Raw genomic sequence first — 20,442 nt, 5'->3', positions numbered from 1 at the left:
TAAACCACTTCAGTAAGTCATCAGAATGAGAGACCTTCATGAATTTAATTTAAAACAAGTAAGTCAGTTTATCAGCTCTACACATCCCTTTTTTGCATACTCTAATTTAATGTTGCATTCTTGGCCATTTTCATAGAACAGCTGCAGTGCTTTTGGAGACAGTGTGTTTGCTCCACTGCTGTGGTAACACAATCTCCTCCCTTCATTGGAAGGCAACTGTCTTGCAGAGTTTAGCATTTGACATCTTAGTCCTGTTTCTTAGGTAAAAGTCTTAGATTTCCAGAACATGGGTGACTGGATGGAAAAGGTCATATTGTACACCTAGGAGAAACTTTGTGGTCTTCATGAAAAAGTGTAGCAGATCTCTCACTACTCGATTCTCATTCCCCCATCCCATCTCACCCAGCCCTGTGTTCAGTGCCTGATAGAAGAGAACTGAAATTAGCCCTAATTTTAGTTCAGGACCCATGGTTCAGTTATCATTTCATGAGCCACATTTGACATCAGGCTACAATTTGATGCTTTTTCAGTAGCCTGTGAGTATGAATGTTGTAATTGTAATGTCAGGAAAATAATACCTTGGGGTGTGGGTGAGCAGGGCACATGCTTCTCTTTGGAGACTGGCTGAATGACCTAAGCAGGCCTGTAAATGTTTGGTGTCCTCCATTTGATTAGTTTTGTTTCTTGTGTAAGACCAATGTAAGACCTGAGAAAGGAAAACTACTGGGTGTGTGAAAGAGGAGGAGAAAAGGGAGGGCTGCAGGAGGATGAACTCTCACTCTTTCTTGCACTGGCAGGCAGAAGAATCCCTGAGGCGTCTGCGCCAACCTCTGCACCTGAGGCTTCCAATCCAGGAAATCAATGACAAGGACTGACTTTGGTTTTCTATATATTAGAATTGCCCTTTCAAAGCTGACACAAACATTTAGTTACTCTATAGAAACTGGATATTTTTGACCACTATTGTTTTGAAAGTTGCAGTAAATATCTATTTGGTCACCTGACTGTTTGGTTTTGTTTTTTTTTTTAACCCTATGAAGGAGCTGCTGAAGCACAATTCAAGGTATTTGTGAAATCCCATTAGTAAAATGGAGGCATTCTGCCTGCTAGTAAAATGACAGGCATGTTTTATAGAACAAGGGCTGTCTTTTTAGTACCATTTACTATAGCACAACAGTAGCTCATAGATTAACTTCTGCATTGCAAATTAAGAATTTTTTTCCTGAAATTAGTTTCCTTTTCCCTAGCTCTATGCATTGACTCTGCTGGTGTAACACCACTGGTGGAGGTTAGACTTACATCACAAGTAAGCTTTTTAGTAAATGTTGCTGGAAAAGTAAGATATATCAAACTCATTTACTATAAAATCATTTATGTTTGTGTTGCATTTTATTGAAAGAATTTATCAAAACATTCAAACATACATGATTATACAAAGCTTAAAAGTAAGCCACAGTAAGACTTAGTATCTGTGATTCAGAACATAGTATATGGAAAGATTTAACTAAAGCAGGAGTAAAACAATTATTTTATACCCAGGAAAATGGATTAAGACACTTCTGTCAGTCTGAGTTCTCCATTGTCTTTCAGCACATGTATCAATAATGTAAAAAATAAATGTTTGCTTCTGCTGGAGTAATAACAGTCCCATGGTGAAATGTCCTGTGGTGCCAAATGCACTATCACTTTTATGTACACAATGACAGAGTATGATGGCTGATCTCCCCTAGGGCCAAGGAGAGGAAGAGGCTGATCCAGCACCGAGGCCTGAAGTATGAAGGTTTGCATATTTTGTATTTTGCAGAGCTGCCTAGAGATGTCCAGCAGTTGTGAGTCTAGAACCTTGAAATGATTTGCTTTAGCTTTAGAGATGTGTACAAGGCGAGCCTACCCAAAGTCAGCAAGCTGTACATGGTCTCATTTCATTACTGCTTGCTTTTCTCCTAAGAATGCAAAACACCAGCAAGCTGTAATTGTGCCCCAAATGTAAATGATATGTAAGCAGAAAGAAGCCCTTTATCTATATTAATGCTACAGTTGTACTCGAAGAATTAAGTTCCTTTTTAGTGTTGAGAGAACATTTTTTAAATGTCTAAAAAACTCAATTAATCCTCAAAAACTGGAAGGTGGATACTGCTGTCCACAGATAAAAGAAGCCCTACAAACATACTCCCTGTAAACTGTGCTCTTGAAGTAAAACAAGCCAATCTAATGCAACATTTGAAATATTTTGGAAATAGTAAAATGTGCCATGGTTAGATAGTAATCAAGCAAAAATCTTCTAAGAAAAAAAGTAACCCATTGTACCAGTTTCAATAAAATCTGAGCACCTCTTAGTAGTTTTGCACCAGTCAATTTTCCCCAAATTCCCTGAGATGAACAGAGCTATAATACTAACTTTTAAAATTGCTTTAAGATTATGTATACAAACGATAACGTTTGATGTCAGTGTTTTTGCAAATAATCTTGTAGAATATTAATCTCCTAAATTAAGATGGTGTATTTTTCACTTCTGCAGTGAGTACTAGTTACTGGTTGTCATTGTTAAGTAATAATCTACTTAGATTTTGGGTGAAAATACAATTTTTTAGTTAACATTGAGGCAAAACAAGGAATCTGTTTTTTTCCTATAGCATTAATGTCTCTGCACATATCTACTTTGCGATGAGATACTTTCCTGTTAACAACAGTAAGAAGCTCCGTGAACTCCAAGGAAGAGCCATGCTTTCCAAGTGTCTCACACAAATCTTGAATGTACCAGGAGCCATTTACAGTTTCACGATGAGAAAAGTAACCTATTGGTAGGACAGGAACATAAAGTTACATCCCAATGTAAGCAGTGATGCCACCTGAAAAATATTCCTGAGAGTTACTGCTTGCTAGCTGCATCCGTAAGGCATTACTAATGGGTGTAAATCTTACTTTGCCAATTACGTTATTTCACTGGAAACTGTAGATGGGAAATGGCTTTGAGATCACTTACAGTGCTCAGCCATGAGGAGCACAGTTCAGGAACTGGTAGCTTACAGGATTGTTTCTGCACATTACAAGAGAGCGGATGGGACTGAGGACAAGATACATGGAGGACTGGAGAGGACAGCCATATAGTGCAGGGAAATTTATAAGCCACCAGAATCCTACAGTCCTGGAAGAGAGGAACGCTTGCTGTCAGCGGACAGCTCAGAGCAAGATTAATGAGAATGTTTCTCCTTGGCAAATTAACTGCAACCTCGACAGTTTACTCTCACTTTTTCCTTAACGTGTGAGGCGCTTTCCCAGACAAGATGTCACTTATCAGATATGTAAAACAGATGACCTGGAACAGTACTCTTTCTTTTGACTGCAAAATGAGAAAAGTGTTCAAGCTGACAGAGTGAAGTATCAGACATCGCTTGTAAAATATTAGAACTTACCTTGCGCCACAGAGTAGCACATGATAAAGTCTGCACCAGCAGGCAGAGTATAGACACCAGCTGCATCCACTTCAGTCTCATTGACAATGGATTCATTGCTACTGTCTATTGAATCCTGAGCAATAACCGGATCATCATGTTTATCACCTCGACATGCCTGTTGGTGAGAAATATTGTTATGCTTTCACCACTGCCAAGCTCACCTATGTTAATATGATACTTCTGACACTATCAGAGGTGACTTCTGTTCAGCTAGGTGTTCCACATTACCATGAGTCTGGATTCCAGACCCACTTACTTCTCTATCAGATAAAATACTGTTGACAAAGTCTAGTAAAAGCTTTGAGATGATCACAGAATTGCTGAGATTGGAAGGGACCTCTTGAGATCACCTAGCCCAACACCCCTAGCTAGAGCAGACTGTCCAGGACTTTGTCCAGTCAGCTTTCAAGTATTGTCATAGATGGAGACTTCACAATCTCTCCAGTGACCTCTTCCAGTGTTTGACCACTCTCACAGTAAAAAAGTGTTTCCCTGTGTCGAGGTGGAATTTCATATGTTTTAATTTGTGCCAGTTGCCTCTTGTCCTATCACTGGACAGCACTGAAAAGAGCCTGGCTCCCTCTTCTTTATTCCTTTCCACCAGGTGTTTACAGCATTGGTAAGATTCCCCTGAGCCATCTCCAAGCTGAACGGTCCCAGTTCTCTCAGCCTCTCCTCGTACGAGAGATGCTCCAGTCCTTTACTCATCTTTGTGGCCCTTCGCAGGACCCACTCTACTAAGTCTGTATTTTTCTTGGTGAACCCAGAACTGGACACAGTACTACAGATGTAGCCTTACCAGTGCTGAGTAGAGAGGAAGAATCACCTCCCTCAGGCCTGTTGGCAAGGCAGCGTTGAATAAATGCTCTGAAGCACAGCTATAATCATATGCTGTTAGACTTCCACGCTTAGTTCAGTCTCAAATGTGTTAGCTGAGGGAGTGTTTTTGTGAGAACCCAGTAAGTGAGCCCAGTATTGTGTCAGTGTTTCAAAAAGGCTATACATGAAGGTTAAGAAGGTAACAACACGTTTAAAAGATACAAAGTAGGTAAGGAGCATTACTTAAGAACTATCACTAAAGAAACATGAAAATTTTCTTTCATTTACAGTGATGAAGTTTCATTTTTGCCGTTTGCTCTGATTTCCAAAGGTATATGCTATGCCAGTAGTGCAGTAAAAGAACTCAGTTGAACTGAACTAAGTTAATTAGCTTTTTGATAAGTATATATTATGTTTCCAGGTATTACTTATAACTTAAAATTGAAATAGTAAATATTTTCCCCATCTTTGGCAACTGATTAAAAAAAAAGAATTCAAAGCTGAATGAATCCTAATGAAAGATGAATTAACAACACGCAGAGGACTTGTATCTAAGGAAGATTTCATTTGGAAAAAAAAAAGGTAATTTTCAGAACTACTCTATAAACTACTACAGTTACAGTCGGCTGAAGGCCAGGTTCTCCTGTGAGTTTGCTAATTGTAATCTGACTAAAGATGGGATAAAGCCCTGGGTAACCTGGTTTGACCCCATAACTGACTCTGCTTTGAAGAGGAGGCTGGACCAGAGACTTCCTGAGGTCCCTTTCAACTTACCCTGTGAACCAAGGAGTGAAACAAGAGGTTACATATGGGCTTTATTTGACTGGTTAGCACAAACAGTATTTCTGAGACAATGAAGCCTTAAACTGATTCTTTAAATTCTATAGAGATACCAAGTATTCATCATGGACAGAAAAGAAACAAAACAAAAAATCATCATCACCACCAAAACCCATGACAAAAAACAACTTCTATCAAGTAAAGGGACCTTCCGGAAGGAAACAGGGAAGGTAAGGTTTGATTTCCTTCTACAGCCGAGCACAGGGCTGTGAGGTGTGAACAGTAGGAACTGAGTTGCGGCTGTATGCACTGTCTTCTCTGACATTAAATATACCCTGACAGTCAATCTAACATGGGCTTAATTTGGGTTGCTCTTCATAAAATTACTTCTTTAATAAGAAGTAATAATATTAACACTTGTGTACATAAATGCTTTTTTTTAAAAAGAGAACAATCCTTGTCTTAAATGTCTTTAAAGAACAGTTTTCCATACCTTATTTTTTTAAAGATGTGAAAACTTTCCCTTGTGAAAAGACTGTATTGGAAAAACTGACTTCTGTATTACAAAAAGACATAGGTCAGTGTTAACTGCACTAAAGTCAGAAACAGCCACCTTACCTGAATGATAAATATCTTCGGTTTTCCTACCAGACTCTGGCATTTGTCTCCTCTGAACATGTCTGTGATTGCCTCAATTTTGATCTGGGCATCATATGCATAAACATGATCATTCTCACCGTGACTCAGGAACACACAAACAAAGCAGTCAGCGTTACTGTGGTCATCCTTAGAGGCTGAAATAGTCAAGTGGTGTTTAGATGACTGAACAGTGATCTTCAGGTTTAAAAAACACTGTAATTTGTATAATTTCATCTCCAATCAGTCCTTTTTCAAATGAAGCCTGTTTTCAGATAGTGTAATACTGCAGAGATTTGAAGGTGCAATGATTCAACATGGCTGAAGGTAAGCACCATTAAAAGTAAAAAGAATGTTATTAACTTCTCCCAGCTGCAGGTACTTTCTTTCAGCTCTTAGTAACTTCATTAGTTCTCTCCACAGAAGCTTCACTTGCACTGCAATAAAATAATCTGAAGTCTAACCCCTAAATCCTTTTAAGGTCAAGCAACTTCCTTGTGCATAAAAATTATTTAAAGTTAGATGAACAGAGAGAACAGAAGAAAATAAATCTGGAAATTCTGCTACAAATAGTTAGGCATTACCAATATATAGACTCCTACCTTCATAAATTTTCTGCAGCACATCTTCTGCTTTCAGATCATCAAAATGTCTGACTTCAAATCCAAGGTCTGTCAAACTATTGTTAAAACGCATCAGTATTAGTAAAAATCTTGCTCAAATTATACGTCAGTTTCTACCAACTCAGTTTCTTTCCTTGTGAGAGAATGAATATTTGTGTTTATGCATTACTTATGAAAAAAACTACTAAAGTTTATTTTGAACTCAAACCGGTGTCAAGTGCAGGTGTTAATACCTAAAGTTACTTGAAGGAGTTTGTCCTAAGAGAACTCTGGACTCACTGAAATCATAGAACTTGTGCCAGCAGTTTCTGTGACTTAAAGGAATGTGCCTTGAAGCTTTTTTATTATGGCTTTTTTTGCCAAGGTTGCATAGGTGCTTATGTCTGCAAAATCTTTTGCTCTGTACCTAAAATGTACGGGAAACTGCTTATTTGACCATGATTTCAGACGTTTAGCTTTTTAAGCTTCAGTAGAGAAACCAAGTTTCTTACCTGCGTTTCAGATTGTTTCTGTCTGCAAGAGTCCCACGTCTGTCTGTCAGCCTTAAATGCCAAAAGAAGTGCTCATGATTGAAGATTAACGCAATTCCTCTTCTTTGATGGTTCATTTTGTACTGCATTGCAGGATCAAATGTTCGTCTGTTGCCAGAGATGGAAAAAATTCTTCATAAATGAGTTAATGGCTAATTGAATTCCTTTCCTGTATTCCTGCTAGCTGAGATTTTTTTTTAATTGACTAGAGACTTGGAGGATCTAATTTCAGAAGACAAGATCTCAAAATGTGCAGTATTTTAGGAAGAGCCTAAATTACTAGGCTCTTTTTGAAAAGCTTGGGAATGTTAAGCAATTCACTAAAAACAAGTGTTGGGTGTGTACTAGGCTCTATCAGGTAGGTTGAATAGTTTCACTACAATGTGTTTTCATTTTCTCTTGTCAGGAGGCTGTCTCATTAGTAACACAGTAGGGCATGTAACAGTGCACTTTAGACTTGGCTCCAATTCTCCATGTTATGTATTTAGCTAAATACTGTTTTAACATAACTAGATAGTGCATATATACTTGGAATTGTAGCTGTCTGAGATTTGCTTCAGGTTCTTCTAACTAAACTGGGTGCTGCATCATAAGCAATAGACTATAAGATGGTGATGAGGTGTTATGCATAGTGTATCTTTCAAAAGGTGAACAAATTTGTATTATTTACACTAAATAATGAAAACTGTGACAATACAATGGTTCATCTAAGACTTTTGTAACCAGCACAAAATCCTAAAGCTAAAGGACAGTGTTGTTCGGAAGGACAGAACAAATGACCTACCCAGCTTCTAAGTAGAGGACTTTAAACTATCATGGCATCAAATGTATGGAGCACCTGTATGTTTGGAGGAGCATTCAGCAATTTTGTTTTATGAGCAAAACACAACATAGAAGTCTCTGACAGCATGCTATGGACCCAGAAGGTTGTTTCCAAGTGTTAGCATGGCTGTATTTCGAGAGACAAAGTAGATAATCTTACTGCTTTTATAGACAGAGTTATCTGTAGAAAACAGAAACTAAAATGCTTCTGGCAATAGACAAGGCCAGTGTCGTATGTGCACAGAATGACAGTCCAGGTCATGCTGCCCTAGGACTAGCTCTAGTCGGAGCTGTCATTTTTGGCATGTTACTCTTTTTTTCCTGCTATGAAACGTTCAGTTTTGGTGCAATTGGTGGAAGAAGTTGCTTAGAATATTTGCCTGCAGACGTTACTTTAAGATGGCAGTTTCATCAGCAAAATGCGTTTGTTTTACTACAAAATTGCCAAAGTTATCCATAAACTGTTTCTGCTTCTCCACTTGATTATGAGCAGCCCCTTAATAAAACAGCTTTTTCTAACATCTGCGTAGGAATTCAAACAGGGAACAGGAAATCTAGATGACTGTTCAAAGTCTGGGGGTTTCTACAATGTTGGGTGGATAACCAATAAGAAAAGTTAAGTGGGGTGCTTCATCACACTTCCCCCAGTTTGAACACTTAACATGATAAAATGCAAAGATGATAAACTTCGGCTCTGTAATTACGAATTCTATTTCACCACTACCAGGGTTTTTTTGGATGTTGGCAATTTATCTTCCTTAGGATTCAGCTAGACATAGTACTCGTAGGGATTTTGGACAGTTAGGTCCCTGGATCCTGTGAATGACCATTAATAGATGGTTCCCTATATAGTTCTTCCTCTGCACAGCTGTATTCACTGAGTGCGTAAGGCAAAGGAATTTATCAGGCAAGTAATTTACCTCTTCCAGGTCTAGATGATGTTGATGTTTAAAGTGGAGTAGGAAAAACTAATGGAATCACTATCCTGTGGTCCCTTTACCTTCCTTCTAGAAGAATATATTCCTGTGCTACACTCTTATCACTTAACTTGCCCAATTGTTCCTTAGATTGTGATGGTATTTTTGCCACAGTCTCTGTACATTGCCTAACATAAAAGGAGTTCACTCCTAAAGAGTCCCTTCTGCATGCCTTCATGATAAGGGTGGATCTACATCTGATATAGCTGAAACTAGAAAAGTGTTCTGTAAGTGGGTGGAATCGAGTTGAATAATCGAGTCATATTCTTAACAAAAACCAGAAAACCCTGCACTGCCGGAATACAATGGGCCATCTCTCTGTCATTGCCATCAGAACTTTACCTTGTATCAAGTGCATCTACTTCTGTGATGTTCTGATTTCCATCTGTTAGAGAGATGAAAAAGTGATTTAGCCACTAAATCATTCATTAAAAAGAAACAGTTTGAACTTGTGCAACCAGCCCTAAAAGTTTAGCTGTTAATATGAACCAAAAGCTCATTCACACATCAAGTAAGGAGGCATGCAGTTAAACAGATTCATCAGCATGTCTGCACCCACACCTTTTGGAGGCTGTTCTTAAAGTTCTGACTCCCAATGGCCTGAATTTTAGGTGGTCGAGATATGTATTTTGTATCTGCCTGTGTATCTGTATCTATATAGACATATTCAGACATCATGATTGTCTACGACTAGCTGGCTGTATTTCTTTGAACAGAGTCTCTAAGTCAGTAGTTACAATTTTACATAACCTAAAAATACACTGATGTTTATTTCAGGAATGTTGCTAATGCAAAGCGGAGCATTCTCTTTGAGGTTAGTAACAGTATGCATAGCTAACAACAACTGAGAAGATGCAAGATTTATAACTTTTCTTTGCTAAACTATATAGACATAAGTATCTCCAGTAACAGAATGCACATAAAGGTGATATTGTGGGAACAGGGAACATGTGTCTCTTAGGAGTGTGCAGAACTAAAGACTTGCAAATGGCCAAAATATTTATTCGTTTTGCTTAAGCATCTCAATGGGCTGTAAAATCATAGCTCCTGCTACTACTGGTCGAAACCAACTACCACATTATGAAAACTATATACTATACCTGTAGTGGTTAATGTAGGTCTGCTGTCCAACTGGATGTGGCCTGCAACTATAGGAGAAGACGGGTCACATATACATGTATTTTACAAACTACTTTGGATACACAATACTACTTTTCACCAGTTTTTCACATGTGATTAAAGCCTTTTGCAAACAAATAAACATAGCCATGTATTAATAAAGGAGAAAAGTTCATAAAGACATTATAATAAACTTGCAGAAATCCAGACTTAAAAGCTTCTAAAGCCTATGTTGAACACCTTATCACAGGAGAGAAGGGGGTGGCTCGGAGGAAGTCACATGCTTCTAAGTGTTACTATTTAGATGTAAACTTCCCACTAGCAAATATCCATCATGCTTTCAGGTGTTGAGTCTTACAATTATCACTAGTAACCTGAACACACACAAAAAGTTATTTCAGTTTGCTTGAAACGTTAATATGTAGGTCAGACTAATGATAGAAGTGCTGAAAAATGAGTGTAGATAGAACATAGCAACACCACCTGTGCCTGTGACTCTTGATAATAGGAAGCCAGAGATATTTAAAAGTGCATCTGTATGTTTAAATTTACACTGTATTTTTGCTTTTGTACCTGAGATGTGCCTGATGCTTTTGCTTCAACTTAAGGGGGGAGGGGAGGCAGGCAGGCAGGCAATCCATTCCCCCCGAAAATAACAGAACATAAAATTGTTACAGTCATCAGACTTTTACACAGAAAATGCTGGCATGTAGACACAGGAAGAACAGAACTCCTGGCTCAAAGGAAGCTGGGGGAGGATGGTTTTCCTGTTCTTTTAATCCTGTTTAGTCAGTTCTCAGGCTTTAGCTTTTCATTGTCACTGTCATATTGCAGTTTCATTCAAATAAACATTACTTAAATTACTATAATTTATGAAAAACTTTCTGCTTGTCTTACACTGCCTTGTTCTAAAAACAGATTGCTCTCAATGGAACTACTTACTTGTCCTAAATCTCGTGAAGATGGGATTGTTTTAAAGGAATCAAAAATCAGGTATGCACTGGGTTACATTAGGATATGACGGCATCTTTCCTTGGAGACATTTTAATCTCAATGGGTCTGTATTTGGGCCACAGGACGTGGGCACTTAGAAAATACCAGTAGCCAAATGGCACCAAAAAATGCGTATGTAAGCCTGACAGCATCTCGGGAAGAAACCCCCATAGTTTGGCTGCTCCTCTCTCGTCCTCCAGTTACACACCACCCTTCTTCCGGAACTCCGCCTGTGCACGGTGCTTTCCCCTCTTTATTTTTCCTCTGACAGAGCTGCCGGGCTGGCTCGGGGCGGCGGGGCCGGGCTCTCCGCCGTTAAACCCCCCCCCCCCCCGCAGCAGTGACTTTAGAGGGTGCGGTGGCCCCTTGGCGCAAAACGACTTCCGCGATGGCTGCCGCCGCCGCCGCCGCGCCCTCCTTTCCCCCGCCGGCCACCTTTCCCGCTCCCCCTTTTCCTCCTCCTCGTCTGACAGGAACCAAAGGCCGCGCTCTCCCCGAACGCCGGCAGCGACCTGTGGGCAGCGCTCCCCCGGGGGTGGCCCCGCTCCTCCTCCGCTGGGAGCCATGGGCTCCGTGTCCGGCCCGGTCGCCGCCAGGCCCGCGAAGCCGCGGTCGCCAGGACCGCCGAGACCGTTAACGGGGAGCAGGCGAGGCGAGGGCCGCGCCGTCGGCGCCGAGCAACCGCCACTGCCCGCCGCACACCCCCCGCCCTCCTTGGGTTCCCCCCCGCCGCCCCGCTACCTGCCGGCCGCCGCCGCTCCGAGCCCGACATCCCGGCGGAGGAAAGCGGCCGCGCCTTCCCGGGGCCGGCCCGTCTCCTCGGCCCGGCCCAGGCCCCCCCTGCGGGGCAGGGCTTTCATCGCCCGTTCCTCCGGCGGCCGTTGCCGCCTCTGTGAGAAACGGGGCGGGAGACGGCGGCAAGTGCTGCGGGGCCGTGAGGGCCGCGGGGGTCCTGGAGGCCGTGGCACCCTGCACACCCTGGTGTGGCAGCGCCCTGCTCGGCAGGGCCGACTGCCCTACGTCGAAACTCTGACAGGAAAATTTAAAGGGTGATGTGTTAAAGCGTCTCCTAAAGGGCCTCCTGTTACTTTTTAAGTTTGTGATGTCTTATGTATTCCTGTGATGTGTACTTTAGTGACCATGCTTCATCAACTCCACCGTCGTATACAAAGGCATCACCCTAAAACATGAGCTTCCTAAATTGAGATTTTTTTCAAAACTCTACTAGAAGTCCTTTTAAAGGCACATACCGTTTGCTTTGCTAAGACTGCTGTTATTCAAAATGCATTTTCCTGTGGACACCTACATATAAACCCTTGAGAGGTCTGGGTGTAGATAATTTTGCAGCTTTGCTCCTGCATCAGTTCTCTTTGATGATCTTAGAACTCTGAGGAGAGCACCAAGGCATTGAAGAGAGTGCCAGGGTATCTGAACAAATGCTGATATTCCCAGCCTTTTCATTATATGGCGCTTTACTTAACATTCACTGATTGACTGCATAAGAAACAGTTTCTAAAACCAAGGCCAATGACTGAAAGCATCCTTCAATGTAAGAGCTTTGCAGATTTGTACCGTGGATGGATCTATTCTAGGCAGGCTCTAGAATAAATGCTGGTGTGAATAAGCTCTTAGAGATTGCTGCTGTAAGCACAAAAGGAGGTGGATTTAGAGTGGGATTTTAGGCATTTTTATCCAGTCTGTTTGGCCTGTTTTCACACAGGCTTCTCGTGTGACTAAATCTTTTAGACAAGATGTCTCCCTTTTGGTTAAAGGAGCTATGGGTATTTCTAAAACCTTTGCTTGTTTTCCCCTTCTTTGGATTTGTTATCTTCAGACTCCCAGTAGGCAGCTAGATCAAGATAAAACTGTTGTTTACATTGTCTCTGTGTATACTTTAGTTAGAACACGGCACTATTGTAAGAGTTTAGTGTCTTCCACTGTGAAACATTTAGACTCTTATCAAGAAGATTCCTTTTTTTTCAAACGGCAAATCCCAGATCTCTCAGCTGATGCTGGAGCTGCCCCTAAACCCACTGACAGTGAGAATCCTGGTGTGAAGTAGCAGCTGTAAAACCTAAATCAAGGACTCTGTAAGAGCTTTCTGTTCAGCAGTCAGAACGGTTACTCAGTCCAAGTTTGCTTAGATACTAATAAGACAATCAGACATCCTTCCCGCTTTGTTTTGTGGGAGGCTAAGAGCATACTTGGTCAGCCACTGTGTTCAGATGAGTAACCTGATCAGGATGTATGAACCCTAAGGTAGCGTTTGACTGGTGCGTATTTCCAGCTGATTTTAATATATGAAAGTTTTTGTTATACTTGCTTTGAGACATGTTATACATGTTTTGAAACACTTTCAGATTGTTGCTGTAGCTCCACGTAAGTGAGTATTTTTGGAAAAAGCATTATGGATGTATCAGAACTGCAGTTTGAAGAAGGAAGTTTGGTTGTGGACACACTGCTGTTATTCAGATCATTCAGAAAAGCAAAACAACCTGAGGAAGGCAACCGTATTAAGACTTTAACCTGTAAAAAAAAAAAAAATTCACTGCAATATTTAAAGAATATTACTGCCTGCATAAAAGTGGGCAGTACTGAGTCAAATGCCAAGAGCTGCTATACATGGTATTGTTGTGGTTTAACCCAGCAGGCAGCAAAACACCACACAGCCGTTCGCTTACTCCCCCACAGTGGGATGGGAGAGAGGATCAGAAAAAAGGGAAAACTCATGGGTTGAGATAAAGACAATTTAATAGGACAGAAGAGGAAGGGAAAATAATAAAAAAATATACAAAACAAGTGATGCACAATGCAATTGCTCACCACCCACTGACTGATGCCCAGCCAGTCCTTGAGCAGCAGGCTGGCACCCCCTGGCCAACTCCTCCCCGTTTTATTGTTCAGCATGACATCACACAGCAGGGAATATCCCTTTGGTCAGTTGGGGTCAGCTGTCCTGGCTGTGTCCCCTCCCAGCTTCTTGTGCACCCCCAGCCTCCTCACTGGCAGGGCAGTCTGAGAAGCTGAAAAGTCCTTGACTTAGTGTAAGCTGTAAGCATTGCTCAGCATCAACTAAAACATCAGTGTGTTATCAACGTTATTCTCATCCTAAATCAAAACACAGCACTATACCAGCTTCTAGGAAGAAAATTAACTCTATTCCAAGACAAGTACTATATTTTTTACATATATATATATATAAGTTGCTAAATGGTATGATTAATCCTGGGGCTGATAGCTAGCCTTCATTTTGGGGCTGTGGCCTGTAATGCATTTTGTATAGTTTGCAGATAACTATAATCAAAGATTTCTGCTACAGAAAAAGCTTACGCTAAGTAAAGATACCCTAGAAGAAGTCAAATGCTTCCTCTGGTTTGCAAGCAGAACCATCAAAGTTCTCCAGCAGTGTTAAAGCTCTTTTTAGTGTTATAAACGGTCTGAAGGAAAGTCTGGAAGGCTTTCATGGTATAATTACAGGTCAGTACAGAAAGGAACAGAACAACAGTGAAATTTTCCAACAGTGAAAATTTTCTGTGTTCATTTCAGCATTTAGTTTAAGCTTGTTTCTACCCAACTCAACAGCCATCTCATCGAGTTATAGTGTTTTGGACTCACTGTGGTACTTTATTTTAAGCGAGCAATGCTGTTACCATTCCCTGCATTGGTGCTAAAAGACTTTTAGGGTTCCAACCATGGAATTCCAGGGTAATTCAAAGTTGTTTCAATTCTGTGGCAGAAAATAAATTTCATCAAATTTAGAGGAACAACAAGTTCTCCAGGCATGGTTTTGTAAAACTCTATAGTAATACTTCTCTTGCAGCGCTACTTCATATCTACAAATATAAAAACATGAAGCATGGCCAAAGAACTTTAGCAGGAACTTTATTCTATGAGGCACTTAGATTCACTGTCATGAATGGTAAACTTTAGTGAAAAATATAACAAAAATAACACAAACAACTAGTAAAGAAAAAACATATAAAAGTACTTCCAGAGGAGAAATCACATTATAGTCCACAAGTCTGGTAAATATCAGGCTTTTAGCACAGTTTCCATTCCCTGTTCACAGATGCAATATTTTAATTGTCAGTCTTCCTGTGGTTTTCTAAGGCAGAATCAGGGCAGCAAGTGAGCAAATCTGACAGAGGACCTAATGCAAAAGTTAACTAAGGAAGAAAACTGGAGATAAGCAATGAAAGATCAGTACAGAGAACAAACCTCACATAATTCAGATATCAGATGATTTCAGCTAGAGGAGTCAGAGAGGGAACAGATGACAGAAGTACAGGCTCAGATGTTTCTCAACCTCACAGACGTCATGGGAACAGATGACAGAAATACAGGCTTAAATATCTGTCAGCCTCACAGAGGGCATTTTAAATAAAAAGGTTTATTGGGCATACTGACCCTAACTGTGTAACTGTCTTTTAGTTTTCATCAGAACAGGCTAAATGAAAGCAAAGATGAATAGAGTAACCAAGTTGTGCCACAAGACATATAAATCAACTTCTTTGAACAATATATCCTTTCTATGCATATAATACACAACATAAAATGTTTTATTTGAAAAATAAACATTCATTTTTAAAATAACATAGCAACTACATTTCACCATTTTGTCAATCAGAAGTATATCCTTAAGTTGCAAACTGTTCAATTTAGTGGTCAAGCCTTAACAGGATCAACATATGTGATCTGAAAAGCGCTGCAAAAGGCTGATAGAGAATCAGGTAGAAATATGTAGTGCAGATGTATACCCTTGCTAAGGGCTTGGGGTTTTTTGTTTGTTGTTTTTTTGAAAACAAACCCATGGGACCGCAACCATTAGAGAGAACTGAAAGCAACTGTACCACAAGCATGAAAGTACAGGCTATTTAAGATGCCATATTAACATATACAAAATGCTCTTTCCTGTTGAGTCTATCAGATGGTAAACTAGTAAATCTAAAATTTGACCTACATTAAAAATCATCTGAGAATTCAATACAACTCTTCTGTGCCTCTGATTTCCTCATTATGGGGTTTTCTTAAAAACTTTAAAATGGCACTAGTGTTTTTCGATAGCATACCCTGAGTGGACCAAAGGAAACTAATTTCAGTTTCCAGGCTTCTGGCATAAAGGGAGAGAAGGAAGATCTGTTTCTTTTATACATTAGGAAGAATATCATAGTGATTTTCAAACCAGTGTATTCATGTCAGTGGTTATATTTTTGTCTGAAAAGCATAAAGCTTTGTAACCAAACACTTGCTTCATTCCAGCTGGGTCTTTGACTTTATTCTACACCATGATATCTCAGTATCTTCTTTCAGAGATCTGTCTTATCCTCATAATGACACATACATGCAGCTCTCTGGCTATCCAGGTATGGTTTACATCCTAAATGTATAACCGCATCAAACAACAGCTGAACAGTTGATTCACAAGCTGCAAGTGAAGAGGAGTTCAGTTAAAAGTACTCTTTGAATGGAATATGAAACGTAACAGAAATTATTCTGGCAAACTCTGAATAATTCTAAGAAAGAAGCAATCTGAGCATAGCAAATAGACTGTCAAATGAAAGACTGAACCAATACAGAATAGTTGAGTTAAAGTTTTTCATATGCTGAACAAAACAAACAAGAAAATTCATTGCATATGGAACGTTATCAGTGTTAGAAACCTCACTTAGTCTTAGAAAGATGAAAAGAGCTGGTTTACCCTCTCACTTTTTGCATCCCAGTTTATGCAGAGGTTGCTATCTTTAACAGCAGCTCAACAGAACTGAACAAATATTCCCTAGTTCTGACACTAAACACTAACATGATAACTTATTTGCAGTGAAATGAATTTGCGAAGTACAAACACAGGCTTGTTTGAAAAACTTGTGGCTCTCAGTGGGACTGCTTACTGTAAAAGCTGTCCAAGTTAAAAAGTGTGGTTATGTCATGTATTCATCAGATGCAGGCCAACAACCAGGAGTATCATATGGCCTGTTACTAAATAACCTAAAATTTATTTACAAAGGGATAGCATTAACTACTTCCGCTACGACAATGTATTATTCCAGTATCTTTATTTCATAAAAGGAAACAATTCAGTCTTTTTCTACAGTTCACTAGCAATCACACATAGTAGACATTTAGAAATCACCCAGCAGAACAGTGAATATTCAGCTATGCTGCAGTAAAGGCAAGAATTATACATGCATTTTGATCAAGCTGTATTCACATATTCATACTCCTAAATGGGAAGCATTATTTTTTCCACTCAAGGTTAGTTTTAACCCTAATCACTTTCCTATGCTGTGTCATTGCTCCGCTGTACAAGTGTCTGGGCTCTACGACAGAGGGACAGAACAAGGCATCAGCTTATGAAAACGTGGCATTACTGTGCTGCACAAAGATTCTTTGCCAAATAAGCTCCTTTAAACTTGAAAAAAAAAGAAAGGCTTTTTCACACTCACCCTGGACGCTCTCTGAGATTCCAAGCGTTTTCTGCACATCTCTGCAAATTTTGGAGAGGCAGGACTGAAACTGCTCATCGCAATCGTTTTTTTTATTGCCACAAGTATCATAGCATCTGTCGTGGTGATTGCAGCACTTTGTCATTGAAGGGATACCAATGTCAAACTGTGAAGAAAATCCCCCCACGCACACTCCGTTGGTATTCCAGTTAAGAAAGATATAGCCTACGAATAGACTGTAACGGTTAGAAATTGAAAACTAATGCAGTCAATCTACCTGTCATTCACTTATCTTTGTATTTTGCTATTCACCCCTAGAAAGCTGTGGTGGTTTGGCCCCGGCCAGCAGCCAATTACCCACAGAGTTGCTTCCTCACCCCCCACCCCCCTCCACAGAATGGAGGAGAGAAAGGAAGAGCAAAAGCAAGAGAACTTGTGGGTCAAGGTAAAGACAGTTAAACAGATGAATGAAAGAGGAAAAAGATGCACCAAAATAAGCAGTGCAAAAGCAATCATTCACCATGCCCCACAAGCAGCCGGATGCCCAGCAAGTCTGAGCAACAGCCACCTTAGAAGCCAAACACACAAAATACCACCCTCCCTTCTTCCACTACTCCCGCTTTTATTGCTGAGCATGATTCTTGTAAGTATGGAATATCCCTCTGGCCAGTTCAGGTCAGCTGCCCCAGCTGTGTCCCCTCCCAACCTCTGCCCAGCTCAAGCTGACGCTCTGGGGTGGTGGATGGGCAGAGTGGGGAAAAAAGAGAAAGTCCCAAAGCTGTGTTAGCCCAAAATCTCAAACACAGCACCATGCAGCCTGCTATGAAGAAAGTTAATTCCATCCCAGCCAGACCCAGTTTATAAACTAAGCCATATTTTCTTTCTAGCATTAAGGAAAACGGATTTAGCATCAGTAAGGACAGCAACAGTCAGAGCCAAAGCCACCGCTCTTACAGGGCTACAGTTAGGGTTATTCAACACTTTCAAGATCGTGAGAACAAAATACTAAACCAAACATTAAAAAATTAGAAATTAATCATCAACATTCCATTTTATCCCTATATATTTTATGTCAATGATGAAAATGCTTATGTTATGTTCATTTATAATACTAACATTTTCCCTATGTTGTCACCAAAGCATGTGTTGGAGCTGATAAAAGCAGGGACACTGTACATGGATGCTGTCTCATCCTTAGAAAGGGGGAGGGAAAAAACCACCCACATCGAGGTAAGTTGACGTATGAAAGACACACAAAGAAGTCCCAAAATGGAAATACTTACCTGAACTCCAAATAAAGGGGATCCACAACCATTTGGTGGTGATGGTTTATATCCATAGCGAGGAAACGGCTTTGATCCTGAAAAAGGTAATTTATCACGCCTCAAATAGTTTTTGCACAGAATTTTAGTACTATTAGAACACATCAAAGGCATTTTTTGGGGCTTAAGACAGTAGTATAAGTTATACTTTTAACTTAAACATATATTCAGGCACCTGAATATCAACAATCCTTACCAAATTACCACTTAAAGGTACTAATCATTTTTTTAAAAAGGGGGCAAGACACCCAAGCAAGTGTTAATGTTAGCTTTCCAAGTTAAAAAAAGAAGCTTGAGTTACTAAAATTGATGTGTCAGTTAAGTGTACAATATGTAGGATTCCATTAAAGAACAGAATAAGTGTTTTCTATGACTGCAATGTTAATAAAATTTAAATTAGTAGTCATGTCTTCCCGAGTGCAGCAAGACAGGGAATTCTGCATCCCAAGCTAAGGAAGGTTGTGGAGTTAGTTCGAAAAGATGACTCTCTACCTTGTTTTGATTTTGGAAACAAACAGAGGCCGCAATTAAAAGTAATGGAGAAAAAAAAAAAGTATTTGAAAAGTGCGTGTTGTAGTACGGCGAGGAAATGTCACGGTGTCCTGGCCACTCTTGTGGAGCCAGTTAGGATGCCACCACCAAACACACTTCCTGATTTAAGGAATAATCCAAGCCACAGGCTGGGGGGAAAGCGATTCAGCCGAGAGGGACCAAGAGGGTCTACGTGAACCTCCCGCTTTGGGGCGCTCCTGCAGCACCGGTGACGGGCCTGGCAAGAAACCCCTTTTCTGGAGCATGGCCCGCCGGGACCCCTCTGCGGCACCCGGGGACGGCGAGGACAGGGGGGCCGCCGCCAGGCAGGTGTTCTATACATACACATAAATACGTATATACAGACACACACGTATAAGGACTTGTCACGGAGGTTTCCTCTGTGGCGGCGCCCCGGTTCCCTGGGAGCGGCGCCCGGGACCGCGGCAGCTGCCGCCAGCCGGCCGGTCTGACCGGGCCGGGCCGGGCCGCCTGAGGCGAGCCGGCCGGCGGGAGGGCAAGGGTCGCCGCGGGCCGCCCCGCCCCACCGCCCGGCCTCACCGTCGCTGCACTTGTACTGGCAGAGGCCGTCCTCGCCGCCCAGCAGGTCGAGGGCCGCGTTGAGGTACACGTCGATCTTGTGCACCCCGTTGCGGATGGTCTTCAGCGTCATCCGCCAGTCGGGGGTCCGCGGCGCCTCCTGGCACCGCGCCGGCCGCGGGCCCAGCCAGGCGCAGGCCGCCAGCAGCAGCAGGGCGCGGGCCATGCCGAGCGGCGCCCCGCCGCCCGCCCGCTAAGCCGCCGCCGCCGCCCGCCCGCTCCCGCGGCGCCCCGCCGGCCCGGCCCGGCCCGCCGCCACCGCCGCCATCGTCCCCGCGGGCACCGCCCCGCCCGCCCGGCGGGGAGGGGCCTCCTGCCGCCGCGCCTCCCCCCGGCCCTGGGGGAAAGGGGGTCCGGGCCGCTGGCGGGGGACAGCCGGGAGCGGGGCTGCGGCGGGAGCGGCGCTGCGAGGCACGGGCGGCGACAGCGCTGCCGAGTCACCTGTCGGGGGGGGTCTGGACCTGGGGTGGGCTAGAGAGAAAATCGGTGGTGGCGCAGAGGGGGGAGAGTCGGGCAGAGCCTTCCACACCCCCCCCTGCGGATGGCAAGGTTGCAAAACGCGGCCTAGCTGGCACTGCCCCCGCACAGCACGGGCTCTTTGAACGGGAGGAACGCCGCCATCTCCAGCAGGTCACGGTGCCCCCTTGCTCCACCGGGGGACCAGTTCCAAATCTCTCCAGGTACAGACCGGGAGAGCAGCCGGCTGCCGGTTTGTCTGGCACCCCGGGGAGGCACTGGGGCCATCAGATAATACGAAACCCCAGGACTTTTTTGTATTTGGAAAACCTTTAT

The 20,442-nt window shown here is 42.1% G+C and overlaps 3 protein-coding genes across 6 annotated transcripts in view; 1 reads left to right on the top strand and 2 right to left on the bottom strand.

The window, feature by feature from the left end:
* The window catches only part of MCUB (mitochondrial calcium uniporter dominant negative subunit beta), a 51,760-nt gene extending 50,756 nt beyond the window's left edge, over positions 1-1,004 (top strand). For both annotated transcript variants that reach the window (XM_074905455.1, XM_074905456.1), the window contains exon 8: positions 798-1,004. In XM_074905455.1, coding sequence (XP_074761556.1) covers positions 798-875 — 78 coding nt within the window. In that variant the 3' untranslated portion in view covers positions 876-1,004. The remainder of the gene's footprint in view (positions 1-797) is intronic.
* A 137-nt stretch (positions 1,005-1,141) lies between these two features.
* On the bottom strand, positions 1,142-11,673 carry CASP6 (caspase 6). 3 transcript variants are annotated; one of them, XM_074905457.1, is made up of 8 exons: positions 11,496-11,673; positions 9,743-9,790; positions 8,985-9,027; positions 6,805-6,951; positions 6,293-6,369; positions 5,673-5,848; positions 3,414-3,570; positions 1,142-2,795 (listed from the first exon to the last, which is right to left on the bottom strand). In XM_074905457.1, the coding sequence occupies exons 1-8, from the start codon at positions 11,524-11,526 to the stop codon at positions 2,557-2,559; spliced, it is 918 nt and encodes a 305-aa protein (XP_074761558.1). In that variant the 5' UTR covers positions 11,527-11,673; the 3' UTR covers positions 1,142-2,556. The 3 variants fall into 3 exon arrangements, with proteins under 3 accessions (XP_074761558.1, XP_074761559.1, XP_074761560.1); XM_074905458.1 differs by having other exon boundaries at positions 9,743-9,784; positions 11,496-11,541; XM_074905459.1 differs by lacking the exon at positions 6,805-6,951 and having other exon boundaries at positions 9,743-9,784; positions 11,496-11,541.
* Positions 11,674-14,620: 2,947 nt separating this feature from the next.
* Positions 14,621-19,851, bottom strand: PLA2G12A (phospholipase A2 group XIIA). Its single transcript, XM_074905453.1, has 4 exons — positions 19,612-19,851; positions 18,481-18,557; positions 17,198-17,363; positions 14,621-16,179 (listed from the first exon to the last, which is right to left on the bottom strand). Exons 1-4 carry the CDS (start codon positions 19,814-19,816, stop codon positions 16,061-16,063), a joined length of 567 nt encoding a protein of 188 aa, XP_074761554.1. The 5' UTR covers positions 19,817-19,851; the 3' UTR covers positions 14,621-16,060.
* Between the last annotated feature and the right edge of the window lie 591 nt (positions 19,852-20,442).

This window comes from Athene noctua, chromosome 4 (assembly GCF_965140245.1).
Source record: "Athene noctua chromosome 4, bAthNoc1.hap1.1, whole genome shotgun sequence".
Taxonomy (NCBI): domain Eukaryota; kingdom Metazoa; phylum Chordata; class Aves; order Strigiformes; family Strigidae; genus Athene; species Athene noctua.
Note: the sequence above shows the minus strand (reverse complement) of the source record. Positions and strands in the feature narration are given on the sequence as shown.

What these genes read in the sequence shown, in the direction of transcription:
- CASP6 (XM_074905457.1), bottom strand. Translation starts at nt 11,526, where the DNA reads ATGTCGGGCTCGGAGCGGCGGCGGCCGGCAG. An exon ending in GTAGATGCACTTGATACAAG is followed by an intron (nt 6,952 to 8,984) that starts GTAAAGTTCTGA and finishes CTCTGGCAACAG; the next exon opens with ACGAACATTTGATCCTGCAA. An exon ending in AGAAACAATCTGAAACGCAG is followed by an intron (nt 6,370 to 6,804) that starts GTAAGAAACTTG and finishes TTTTAACAATAG; the next exon opens with TTTGACAGACCTTGGATTTG.
- PLA2G12A (XM_074905453.1), bottom strand. Translation starts at nt 19,816, where the DNA reads ATGGCCCGCGCCCTGCTGCTGCTGGCGGCCTGCGCCTGGCTGGGCCCG. An exon ending in CCAGTACAAGTGCAGCGACG is followed by an intron (nt 18,558 to 19,611) that starts GTGAGGCCGGGC and finishes TACCTTTTTCAG; the next exon opens with GATCAAAGCCGTTTCCTCGC. An exon ending in CCCCTTTATTTGGAGTTCAG is followed by an intron (nt 17,364 to 18,480) that starts GTAAGTATTTCC and finishes TTTTCTTCACAG; the next exon opens with TTTGACATTGGTATCCCTTC.